At 38.3% G+C, this 12,355-nt stretch overlaps 1 protein-coding gene across 4 annotated transcripts in view; it reads left to right on the top strand.

The window, feature by feature from the left end:
- Positions 1-12,355, top strand: part of PIGN (phosphatidylinositol glycan anchor biosynthesis class N) — a 139,087-nt gene that overhangs the window by 115,614 nt on the left and 11,118 nt on the right. For all 4 annotated transcript variants that reach the window (XM_054461285.2, XM_054461286.2, XM_054461287.2 and 1 more), the window contains one exon: positions 259-311. In XM_054461285.2, coding sequence (XP_054317260.2) covers positions 259-311 — 53 coding nt within the window. The remainder of the gene's footprint in view (positions 1-258; positions 312-12,355) is intronic.

The following is a 12,355-nucleotide window of genomic DNA, read 5'->3' as shown; positions in this document are numbered from 1 at the left end:
TTGTTCTTCTTTATTTCTAATTTTTCAGAAATGTCACTTTCGTGTTCATTTGATTGATAATTCTATTTCTGGATTTTAGACTACTGCTAATTCTAATCCAAGCAAAAGTTTCAGTAAATGACATATTCTTGTTGATTACAGTCAGATAGTGATTCTTAGAGTCAGAAATCTGAAACATACAGTCCTAAAATAGCTTTGTTTTTAGACTGAATCTAAATAGCTTTGTTTTTCATTAAGCCTTTTTTTTTTTTTTTACAGCATTTTTTCTTCTTGGTCAAGGATTATGGCAGCTGGCTTGATATTGGGACAAGGTATAGTATATATGGTCATGCATTGCTTAACAACAGGGATAAGTTCTGAGATATGTATTGTTAGGCAATTTCTTCACTGTGCAAACATCATATTCACACAAACCTAGATGGTGTAGCCTACAACACACCTAGGATATGGTATAGCCTATTGCTCCTAGACTATAAACCTGTACAGCATGTTATTATACTGAATACTGTAGGCAATTGTAACCCAATGGTAAGTATTTATGTATCTACACATAGAAAAGGTATAGTAAAAAATTCAGTGTAAAAGATTTTTTAACTGGTACACCTATCTAGGACACTCACCATGAATGGAACTTGCAGGACTGGAAGTTGTTCTGGGTGAGTCAGTGAGTTATTACTGTAACCTTTTTTTACTTTATAAGGTTCTTAACTTTTTGACTTTATAATAACACTTAGCTTAAACACACAAACACATTATATAGCTATACAAAAACCTTTTTTCTTTATATCCCTATTCTCTAAGCTCTTTTCTATTTTAAAATTAATATTTTAATTTAATATTTTAAAATTACTTTTTTTAACTTTTTAAACTTTTTTGATAAAAACTAAGATACACACACACACATTCACCTAGGCCTACAGAGGGTCAGGATTTTTATCTCCACATCTTGTCCCACTGGAAGGAGTTCACAGGCAATAACATGCATGGAGCTGTCATCTATAACAACAGTATAGATACTGGTAACAGTTGTTTATTGTCATTGTCAGATATTATGTACTATACACAATTGTATGTGCCAGACTTTTATAGGACTGGCAGTGCAGTAGGTTTGTTCACACCAGCATCACCACAAACAAGCGAGAGTAATGCTTTGTACCGCAAAGACACTGCGCTATCACTAGGTCTGTTATCATCTTATGGGACCACCGTGTACATGCAGTCCAGTGTTGACTAAAACATCATTATGTGGCTCATGACTACACTCACGTGGAAGTTCTTAATAGTGCGGTAAAAAAAAATTAAAACTTAGTATCTTAGTATAGAAGGTGCCAATGTGATTTTGAGGTAAGCGCAGCAAGTAGCAATTATTTTAAGCCCCTGGAAATGAGACATCTTTCCAATTCTTGGCATTAGCACATTCGCAAATGTTTACATGGAGTGCTGTGGGGAGGATGATAGATGTTAAGACTAGAGAGAACTAAAGGGCAGCAGAAGATGCAAGATAAACTGCTTGAATCCGCGGTTTCAAAGTTGATCATTCCAGAGTCCTTGTGTGTTTTCTTAATCTCTCATCTCTGTTTAGAAAAATGAGGCTGTTCCAGTTGCAGTATGAATTTTATATGGTGGTTTAAATTTCATGTGATCATTATCTGCCTCTTAGAATCTTTAATATGGTAACCTTTTAACATGTGATAACTATTTAAAGTGTAATTTGAGACCAGGAACAGCGGCCCACGCCTGTAATCCTAGCACTTTGGGAGGCCGAGGTGGGAGGATTGCTTGAGCCCAGGAGTTTGAGACCAGCCTGGGAAACATAGTGAGACCCTGTTTCTACAAAAAGCAAAAAAAAAAAATTACCCAGGTGCAGTGGCCCATGCCTGTAGTCTCAGCTACTCAGGAGGCTAAGGCAGAAAAAGTGCTGGAGCCTGGGAGGTCAGGGTACAGTGAGCCATGACTGGGCCACTGCACTCCAGCCTGGGCCACAGAGTGAGATCCCATCTCAAAAAAAAAAATAGATTAATTAGTTAATTAAAAATAAAGTATGATCTGAACACAAAGTCCGTTTCCTTTTTATTATGATTTAAATTTCAATGATTGCCATAACCTGTTAAATTTCTTTTCTTTGAGAAGAAGAAAGCAAAATTGACCCTTTTGCCTTTTCTTCTCCAAATGCATTCTGAGACAGAATACATTTTTGTATACTGATTTTATTTCATTTAGTCAATATTCATTCATCACTTTGTGTTGCCAGGAATTGTATGGGTTTGCAGGAGACACCATGTGTTAAACATCCTCTTCCCTCTGTTGATACCTCTTAGGCAACTCCTGGCATGTACTGCCTGGTTATTTATATACATATCTGCCTCTCCCAATAGACTGTGGATTCTCTCAGATCCAGGATTGGAGTTGAATCTCTTACATGCCATACGTGCTTGGCACGTAAAAGGTACTCCATAGATAATTGATTTTGTTTTCATTTGTCTCTTATACTTGAAAGTTTAGGGAAAGTTTAGATATCCCCTTCTGCTTCCCAGCCCTCTCATTCCAAAGTGTCCAGGCAGATAGTGGCCAGAGCATGGGCTTTAAACCAGAGCGCCTGCGTTTGAATCTCATTTCTGCCACTTTTGAGCTGTGAAACCTTTGCTAAGTGACTTAATCTCTCTAAGCCCCCCATTTCTCTTGTAGTCATTTTGAATGAATTAATTTATATAAAGCATTTAAGTATTTAGTGTAGTGCCTGGCATCTAATAAGCTTCAGATAATAATAAGCAATTGTTATTGTTGTCATTCTGTAATTCTGTTTTTTTGTCCTTTATAGTGCTTCTTGCATTTGGCATACCTCTCTTTACTCTACCATTTGATTATTTTCATTTTAGACATTGGTCAGAATTTTGTTTCAAAAATATTCTGGTAAAATACAGTATTTTGTTTATGAGACTTTTCTTTTATTTTTAATTGTGGTAAACGACACATAATGAAATTTGTCATCATAACAATTTTTAAGTGTACAGTTCAATGGTATTAAGTATACATTCACATGGTTGTGCAACTATTACCACACACCATCTGTCTCCAGAACTCTTTCCATCTTGAAAAACAAACTCTGAATGCATTAATCAGTCACACCCTATTCTCCCGCTCATCAGCCCCTGGCAACCACCATTCTATCTTTGTTTCTATGAATTTGATGACTCTGGGTATCTCATATAAGTGAAATCACACAGTATTTGTCTTTCTTGCAACTGACTTATTTCACTTGGTGTAATATCGTCAAGGTTCATGTATATTGTAGCATGTGTCAGAATTTCTTTCCTTTTAAAGGCTGAATGATATTTCATTGTACGTATATATGCATATGCCATATTGTTCACCTGTTCATCTGTCAATGGATACTTAGAGTTGTTTCCACCTTTGTTTATTGTAAATAATGCTGCTGTGAACTTGGGTGTGAGACTGTTTTGATAAGAGAAATTAAATTGGTTTGACTCTAAAGAGGTGCCAAGGAATGAAGAAGATGCAATTTTCATAGGAAGATGTGCATCATTAGTTTATGAACAGGCATTCATTTGTATTGCACTAAGAATTTTAGATTTTCTTTAATTAGCTTGAGGTTTATCTTTACCTGGCATGTTTTTTCTTCAAAGTAAAAATTGTTTACTCTTATTACCGGTAATAACATGTATAAAACATAAAGCACCTTTTCATATCCATGATCTCAATTCAATCCAGCAAATATTTATTGAGCATCAGCTGTCTGCTAGGAGAGTTGCTGGGGATGAGAAACTCACAGTTCTGGGCTCTCAGGAAGCATAAGGCTGGAGGAGGAAGCAGATCCGTGAGCAGGCCATATGGTGCAGTGTGAGAAATTCTAGAGTAGTCTCTCTTGTACTGTGGGGACACTTAGGGTGTCTCTCTGAGTCTTGTAGCTTAAGGAAGGCTTTTCAGAACAGGAGCTGTCCGAACACTGCAAGTGTGGGGCTTACAAGAGTACGTTGGGTCACAAGAACTAGGGAGAATGTGTAGAGTGAGAGAAGGTGAAGAGCAGAGAACAAGAAGTGTAGAAACGAGGCTGAAAGAAGTGGCCAGAAGGCAGGAGAAAATCTAGAGAGAGCAGTATTGTGAAAATCAAGCGAGCATTTCAGGCAGGAGAGAGGTCGTGCAGTCTCAGATATGACAGAGTGTAAGTGAAAACGTAAAGGCGTGCCTTGGTTTAAGTGGCAGTGGGCGGTTTAAGTGGCAGTGGGCGTTGTTGAGCTTGGCTGGAGAAGTTTCAGGGGTAGGATCTGGTGCTAGATTGCTGCGCTGAATGAGATCCACCAATTTCCAGGTGAGGACTGCAGACCAAAGATAAACATTTTTCTTTTTTCTACCAAGACCCCGATAAAAATAAACAAACTTAGCAAAATGAAAAGAGTGGGAGAAGGACTATCAGCAAATTTGAGTTCAACAAATTTCTAGAAGATAGGTAACCAGAGGGAGGAAGCAGCAGCTGAGAAACTACAGACAGGTATGGCAAAGGGAAGGGAGTTCCAGCGGCCTCAGACTCAGTCAGACAGTAATGTGGAAGGAGGAGTGAGGAAGGGAAGCAGGAGATTAATTGGATATCTGCCTACCAAATGATGGTATCAACAGGCTCTCCATAGCCTGTCTCCTCCTTCCTTCATCCCCATGGAGAAAGTGCTACAGGCATTTTACTCCAAGTAGAAAACCAGAAGACACCTCTAAAGAGACAAAAAAAAAAAGACCTGGGAGGAATTTCGTTGCTATGATATATGTGCCTCCACTTTAGTAAGGCTGTCCTCCATTCTAGCGTGTGTAGCCTCCTCCTAACAAAGGACAGAGACAGGCATCCCTCCTGCTCATCCTAAAACATGACACAGCAATTCTTATCACATGCATAGAATTTACTGGTGGCCTTCCTATTTGTGATTGAGACCTAGAGGGAAAAGAGACTTTCTTAAAAAGTGAAATAAATACACACTACCTCTGACCCAGCAATTCCATGCCTAGGTACCCAAGAGAAGGCAAAACATATGTATGCTGAAAGACTTGTAGAGGAATTTTCATAGCAGCTGTATTCATAAGAACCAAAATCTTGAAACAACCCAAATGTTCATCAGCACATGAATGGATAAGCAAATTGTGCTATAGCCATACAATGGGATATTACAAAACTATAGTCACAGAAAGTTGACCACTGGTTGTTTGGGGCTGGCAGTTGGGGTATGCTTGACCACAGAAGGACCTGTAGGAACTTTTAGGGTGACAGAAATGTTCTATATTTTGAAGATGTTTTTAGTTACATGGGTGTAGCATTTGTGAGTAATCAGCTAACTGGACATTTAAAATGGTTCCATTTTCTCAAATGTAAATTGTACCTCAAAGTTGATTCATAAGGAAAAATAGAAAAACTAAAAGTTGAAATGAGTGGAGCATACTATACCTAGATTAAATTCTGGTTAGTAGGAGGGACTTTGTTTTAAATGGATACATCCATGAACAACAACATAAAGGTAATAAGTCATATTAGGGGGGTAACCACCAGAAGATCTAAAAAGAAAAGTAGTTAGAGTGGTTGCTCTAAAAAGTGAGTAAGAAGGAATGAAAGAGGTTGCTTTTCATTATAAATCTTTCTCCATTATTTTGCTATTCTAGTACTTGCATGTATGACTGATAAAAGCTAAAGAGAAAAATGCATAAGTAGAATTGGAGGTCAGGAAGTAGAGTTTAAGTACAGACCACTCTTTCAAGTTTAATTAGAAAGGGGAGGAGAAACAGAGTAGTATTTGCAGGGGAATACCCTTACACCTCCCTTTGAGGGAGATTTTATTTTCATTTATTTTACTAATGAGCATGAGGAACATTATAATTAGAAGGAGTGAATGTCCCTAGTTAAATCAGTTTAATTACTCTCTGTCAAAGAAGGATTTTGAAGGCATTATGTGGGGCCCAAATGGAGTTAACTCATTCCCAGAGCAGAGTAGAGGCAGAGAGCCTCCCACAAGGTCACAGCAAGGCTGTGCATTGCTACACAGAGTCCACATACCCAACAGTTGTTTATCTGAGATCGGAGTCCTGAAAGACGTGATAAAGGCTGTTCAGAGACCAGAGTCCTCTCTATTAGATAAAAGGCAAAGTAAGATAGCAGCTCAAACTGGAGTAGGAGGCCCAGGATGTCAGTCAAAGGATTGCCCCTGGTCACACATCTACCAAAAATAACCAACACTTCTACTGTGCTACTCTATTTACATTATCTTCTACATTATTTCATGTGATTTTCCTCATAACACTGTAAAGTAGATATTATCTTTCACAGTAGATACATTTACCATCTCCATTTTACAGATGAGGACACTGTGGCCCTAAGGAGATTGGGACTTGCTCATGTCACAGAGTCAATCAGTGGTTGAGCTGATCTTAAAGGAAGCACTTGTGAACCGGGAAGTTGCCATGGGGGTGTGCAGGCTGCTCAGTCACTGCCTGTTTTATGCATGCTGCCAAACTGCACAGTTGAAAAAGTGATTTGTTATTTATGTCAGAAGATGGAAACAAGTAGTAAATGTCACATTGGTAATTAAAAGGAAAACCTTGTGACATGAAGACTATTGTTAGCAAGTTAAAAGCTATGGTTAAAGAAAGCCTGTGGGAGTATTATGCTGCCAAAACTAAAGCTTTGAGTGAGACCCAAAAGGGCTTTTGCTAGGGCTACAGAGAATGGGGCAGAATCAGGGAAGCAGTGATGAAACAAGATACCCAGAAGCAGGGCCCTGAACAGAAATTTTCCTTGGCTGCAGCATCCCGTTTGCTTACTTTGATTACCTTTATGCCTGGGACTGAAATAGAGATTTCAGCCTTGGAATCCTGAATTCATTATCTTTTTCCTACTTACTAACATACTTAGTCTTTCATGCTTTCATTCAACAACTACTTACTGAGCAACAACATAAGCCTGTCTTGTTTTTTTTTGGAGACGGAGTCTCGCTCTGTCGCCCAGGCTGGAGTGCAGTGGCGCGGTCTCTGCTCACAAGTTCCGCCTCCTGGGTTCACGCCATTCTCCTGCCTCAGCCTCCCAAGTAGCTGGGACTACAGGCGCCCACCACCTCGCCCAGCTAATTTTTTGTATTTTTAGTAGAGACGGGGTTTCACCGTGTTAGCCAGGATGGTCTCGATATTCTGACCTCATGATCCTCCCGCCTCGGCCTCCCAAAGTGCTGGGATTACAGGCATGAGCCACCGCACCCGGCCAAGCCTGTCTTTTTAATCATATTCATCCTGCCCCTTATTCAGTTTTTCTCAACTGAATAATCCATTCTCTTGTTAGTTCATCATGGGTTCCATTCTGTTCAGCACTCTTTTCCCTGTTTCGTTTCTGTCACCTTCAGTCTTTCATCTAAAACTTGATTGGCAGAGTATTCCCAGAACAACTTCTCTTTCCTTTCTCTACCTCTGTAATAATACACTGTTTTATAAAAAAGGGGAAAAAAAGGAAAGGAGGGGAGACAGGAAAGAGAAAGAGAAAGGAAGGAAGGAAGGCATGCAAAGGAAAGAAGGAAGGAAGAAAGGAGGATAAAGGGAGGGAGAGAGAGAGAAAGAAAAAGAAAACGCCTTTTAGCGTTTTATTGTTCGCCTTCCTGCATCAGTATCAGCCTTTGGTCTATTCCGGAAGTCCTGTGTTTGTCTTTGTCCAGGAGGCTTTCCTTTATCCCTTCTGCAGTCTTTAATGTTGCTTGTTTAAAGACTCACCATTTTTCTCTTGAAAATTCTGGGAAGTTTTTTTTTAGAAGTGTCAAGTTCAGCTGTTTTAAGTAATTTAATACAACCGTGTTTCTCTGCTCTCCCTCTGGCATCACCAGAAACTAATTGGGGGATTGTATTGGTTTGCCACAGAAAAACTTCTACGCAAACCTGGGAAAAGCAGGTTAAGTTAAATAGTGATTGGGAAAAGTTAAGGATTATTGAGAAAGGTATTAAATTGATGATAATGATATTACTAGTAGAATATCATTTATTGTATACAGTGTATTAGGAATTGTACTTATGTTATCTCATTGATTCTCATGAAATGATATGAAGAAAATATTAACAATTTCTATTTTACAGAGTAGAAACTGGTTCTGAAAGACTGCACAATAATGTGGCATAGCTCGGGAGGTTTATTTTTTGCATTGTGTATGTGTTCAATATATCGATCATTTTTCAGAAAAAAATACATATTGAACACTCACCATGCATAAAGCATTCCCAGACATTGTCAAATACCCAGAGATGAATGGACTGCCAGCCTTAAGACTTGGTGATGCTCCATCTCTGGAGATAGATAGCTACTTCATCAGGAACTTAAGCATAAGGATGTATATAACTGGTATGGGACATTCCAGTCCTGGAAGTGTATGACTCTTAACACACGGCCACTGCTTTCAGGGAGGTTATGGCCTAATATAGGTTTAAAGACATAATGATAATGATTATAGTATAAGGCAACATGTGGTTAAGGGTTATAAGAATACAGGAGGGAGGCTGCTTCACTTAAACCTTCAGTGACAGGAAATATTATGCCGAGTCTGGCATTTGAACTGGTCCTTGAACAAAAGGTGTAATTTCTTTTTTTTTAAATTATACTTTAAGTTCTAGGGTACATGTGCACAACGTGCAGATTTGTTACATATGTATACGTGTGCCATGTTGGTGTGCTGCACCCATTAATTCATCATTTACATTAGGTATATCTCCTAATGCTATCCCTCCCCCCTTCCCCCACCCCACGACAGGCCCCAGTGTGTGATGTTCCCTACCCTGTGTCCAAGTGTTCTCATTGTTCAATTCCCACCTATGAGTGAGAACATGCAGTGTTTGGTTTTCTGTCCTCGCGATAGTTTGCTCAGAATGATGGTTTCCAGCTTCATCCATGTCCCTGCAAAGTACATGAACTCATCCTTTTTTATGGCTGCATAGTATTCCATGGTGTATATGTGCCACATTTTCATCTGTCTGTCTAAAATAGTCTTCCCAAACCTGTAAGTCCCCTAATTGAAATTACACCTTTTGGCACCTTTTGTAATTTCAGTTAGGGGACTTACAGTTTTGGGAAGACTATTTTAGAGAGACAGATGGACATGAGTAAAGCCATAAAGGTAAAAAGCCCAATGCATATGTGCATGATATGTGATAAATAATTTGGATTTCAGAAACCATAGATTTTGGATAAAATCTATAAAACCATAGATTTTGGATAAAGAAATTTCTAGAAAATAGCCTTTGGGAGGCTTAAGTTTTTTATTTTGATATAGTCCATTTTATTTTACATTTATTACCTGTGTTTGCTTGATACGTTTTTGTTATTTTTGTTTTCCCTTCTTCTCATGAGTTTTGATGCTCAGTACATTTTAAAAGAGCTAGTGCAAGCTTGCATTTAACGTCCATCATGACATTCCTCTTGATATTTGTGTGGTACCTCCAGGCTTATTCTTAACATTCCTTTACACAGCCATCATGGAATAAACAGCACAAAACAGCAACAACAACAACAACAACAAAAAACAGAATACAAAAGCATAAAACAAATAATAAGCATTTCATTCAAACCAAGGGAAACAGAATGACATATCAGCACTTATAGACAGAGAATACATTTATAACCACCACCACCCCGTACTAGCCATGAGAAAAGGGTGTTAACTTTATGTTTCAATGATTTATGTATACATATTAAAATATTATATTATTAATGCAATTCAAGGTAAAATATGCTATGGAAATATTTCGTGATAATATTTTTATAATGGGAGCTGCCCTGAATATACAGTGATCCTATGCCCTGATTTCCTGGAGACTTCCTGATTTATGCCTGTTGTCCTGCTATAATCATTACACCCCCATCTATACAACATTAAAAATCCAAAGTGGATAAGAAGATGATAAAGGCACAGCCAGTTAATAAGTTATGTTAAACCTTAGTTTATCTCATTCTCAATATTTCATCATTGGGGATCTAACCCCCGTAGGTTAAACGGGGTGCTTGCTCTGAGAAACTTCTCAAAGGCAGGTATAAGAAACCTCAGATCTCTCTTCATCAGGCTGATGGCACTGAACAAATCTACATAAATTTCCCACATATTCTCTTAGTCATTCCTGATGAAATATCTCCTTGCTCTGTCTTCTTTGTCTCTTATTATGTCATCTAAAAGATGCCCACTTTAAGAGAGGAAGTTGATTGCAGGTGTTGGGAGCAGGGTCAGGATGGAGAGACAAAAATGAAATCTGAGTTGGTGAAGTTAGGCTTTCTAAATGGAATTGCCCCTGATTGATGCTTCAATGTGATGTTTTTGTTATTGCTAAGTTAGAATTCTAAGGTCTTTCCTTTGTATCCTGTATAGCAGTGATGGCATATAGTGCCTCTGTGAACCATGTGGTGCTGGTCCGATGGGCAGGAGTGGTTCATGCATCTTCATAAACATCTAGTTAATTGCGAGGAAAAGGCTTGGATAATGGTGGGGAAGTAGGGGGAAATGTACGTCAAGATTCAAAACTAAAGCACCATACGATAGGGTTCACGTGTCAAAACTTCATTATTGTACTTTTTCTGCTTTCTGTTTGTGAGAATGTTGCATTTAAGTTTTGAGTTCCCAATTATTCTTATGTGAAGGCACGTTTGAAAAGCTGTGGTGTTTCTTGTCATGTCGCTGATATTATAAACTGACCAGCAGAGCTCCCTTCACAGGTGCCGGGGTTATTGGAATTGTGCTCCTGCACTGGTTCCCCTTCATGACGAATTTTATTCCTAAACTCCTTTGTGTTAATAGTATAATTAGCAATTTCAGCCATTCCATGCTTTTTATTCATGGGAATGGAATGTTGCCCTTTTGTCCTCACTATTTTATTGCTTTGTGAATCTTGAAATGGTGGGAATCTGTCCCAGAATTTGAGAGAGGAGTGGGAGCTGACTGCCCCATGAATGTAGTCTGGCGTGTATCTGTAATGTTTTTAGTATTTTGGTGACTGCCGTGGGTTTTCAGAACACTTTTGAGAGATTTGTCACCTATTATTAATAGTTGCAGGTTAATAAGTACAGTTTCTTAAACAGTAAAGATTGTATTATTAGAGCATTAGATAGTATATCTGTTTATAGACATAGTACTCTGTGTTTCAAATGCATCTTCAGAGCAGATTTTACCAAACTGAAATTGAGACTCAGGAAGCATAAACTGCAGTCAGTGTATTCAGCTGAAACTACTGGTGTGAGTTCAGTGTTTCTCTTGAGAACCTGTGGCATCGGGTATGCTTTTTAACAGCCATGTGAAAAATATCCTGCCCAGGCCATAAAACTTCAGCTGACAGAGCTAATTTAGTATTTTCTTCTTTTGATCTTTACACTTTATTTTCATTTATAGCAGGTCATAAACTTTATAGAGTATTGCCTTTTATATGGCATACTGAAAGTGCATTTTTAAAACTAGAGAAAAAAATTTCTTTGAGATTATTTTCATAACTATAAAAACATATATTCAGATTTGTGTCCTCAATGCATTTGTAGTGAGGTGAATAGAGTCAGGATCATCAGTTTGATTGAGCTGAGTTTGATTTGATGGCAGTCTTCATTTGGACTTTAATTGTTTCCTACATGCACGATTGTTATACCTTATTGAAATACAAATGACAACTAACGTGTTTATCATTTCTCTTTTGATATAATGAGAACTCAAAAAAAAAGAGAGAACTCATGATTCTATTCAATAGTGTTTGTATATCCTAAATGTAATTAATAAGTGTCATAAAACATCTATACTCTTACAGTGAATACCAAACTTTATTAAAATCAATGATTCTCAGACTTTTTCTGCCCCAGTACATCGAACAGGTATGACCTGCTTCTATTGCCCATCACCCTGATAGAGGAGAAATATGATCAACACTTTGTCACCATTGTGCAGGTTGAAAAGGCCTGCCTGGCAGTTCCATGTGCCTCCACACATACGCCCTTCCCCTCGACCATCACACATGCACACCTTGAGAACTGCTGATTTAAATGATGGCACAATAGTCGTGGGAGGGGAGTGCGAACAGCTGAACTCATTTCAAGTTGAAATTTGATGTTCCTTTAGCTCTGCTATGCTGAGATGACACCAAGACTTGATTGATGCAAGATATCACAAGCTGGATCCCTTATGGCTCAATTGCATGAAGATGATGAACTTCACAACTGTTTCCTGCCAATTATGTTAGCTTACATGAGCCAAGAGTCAGTAATTTCAGGCCACTGTAAGGAGATGAGTGATCTGTGGAATGCCTTTTATAGACAGACTTTAGATTAAATTTGAGGATGGGTCACCTACTGGTTTTACAAACCATTTTTGTTTAG

Source organism: Pongo pygmaeus, chromosome 17 (genome assembly GCF_028885625.2).
Source record: "Pongo pygmaeus isolate AG05252 chromosome 17, NHGRI_mPonPyg2-v2.0_pri, whole genome shotgun sequence".
Lineage (NCBI taxonomy): Eukaryota > Metazoa > Chordata > Mammalia > Primates > Hominidae > Pongo > Pongo pygmaeus.
The sequence above is the reverse complement of the archived record's forward strand: the minus strand, read 5'-3'. Positions and strand labels throughout refer to the sequence as shown.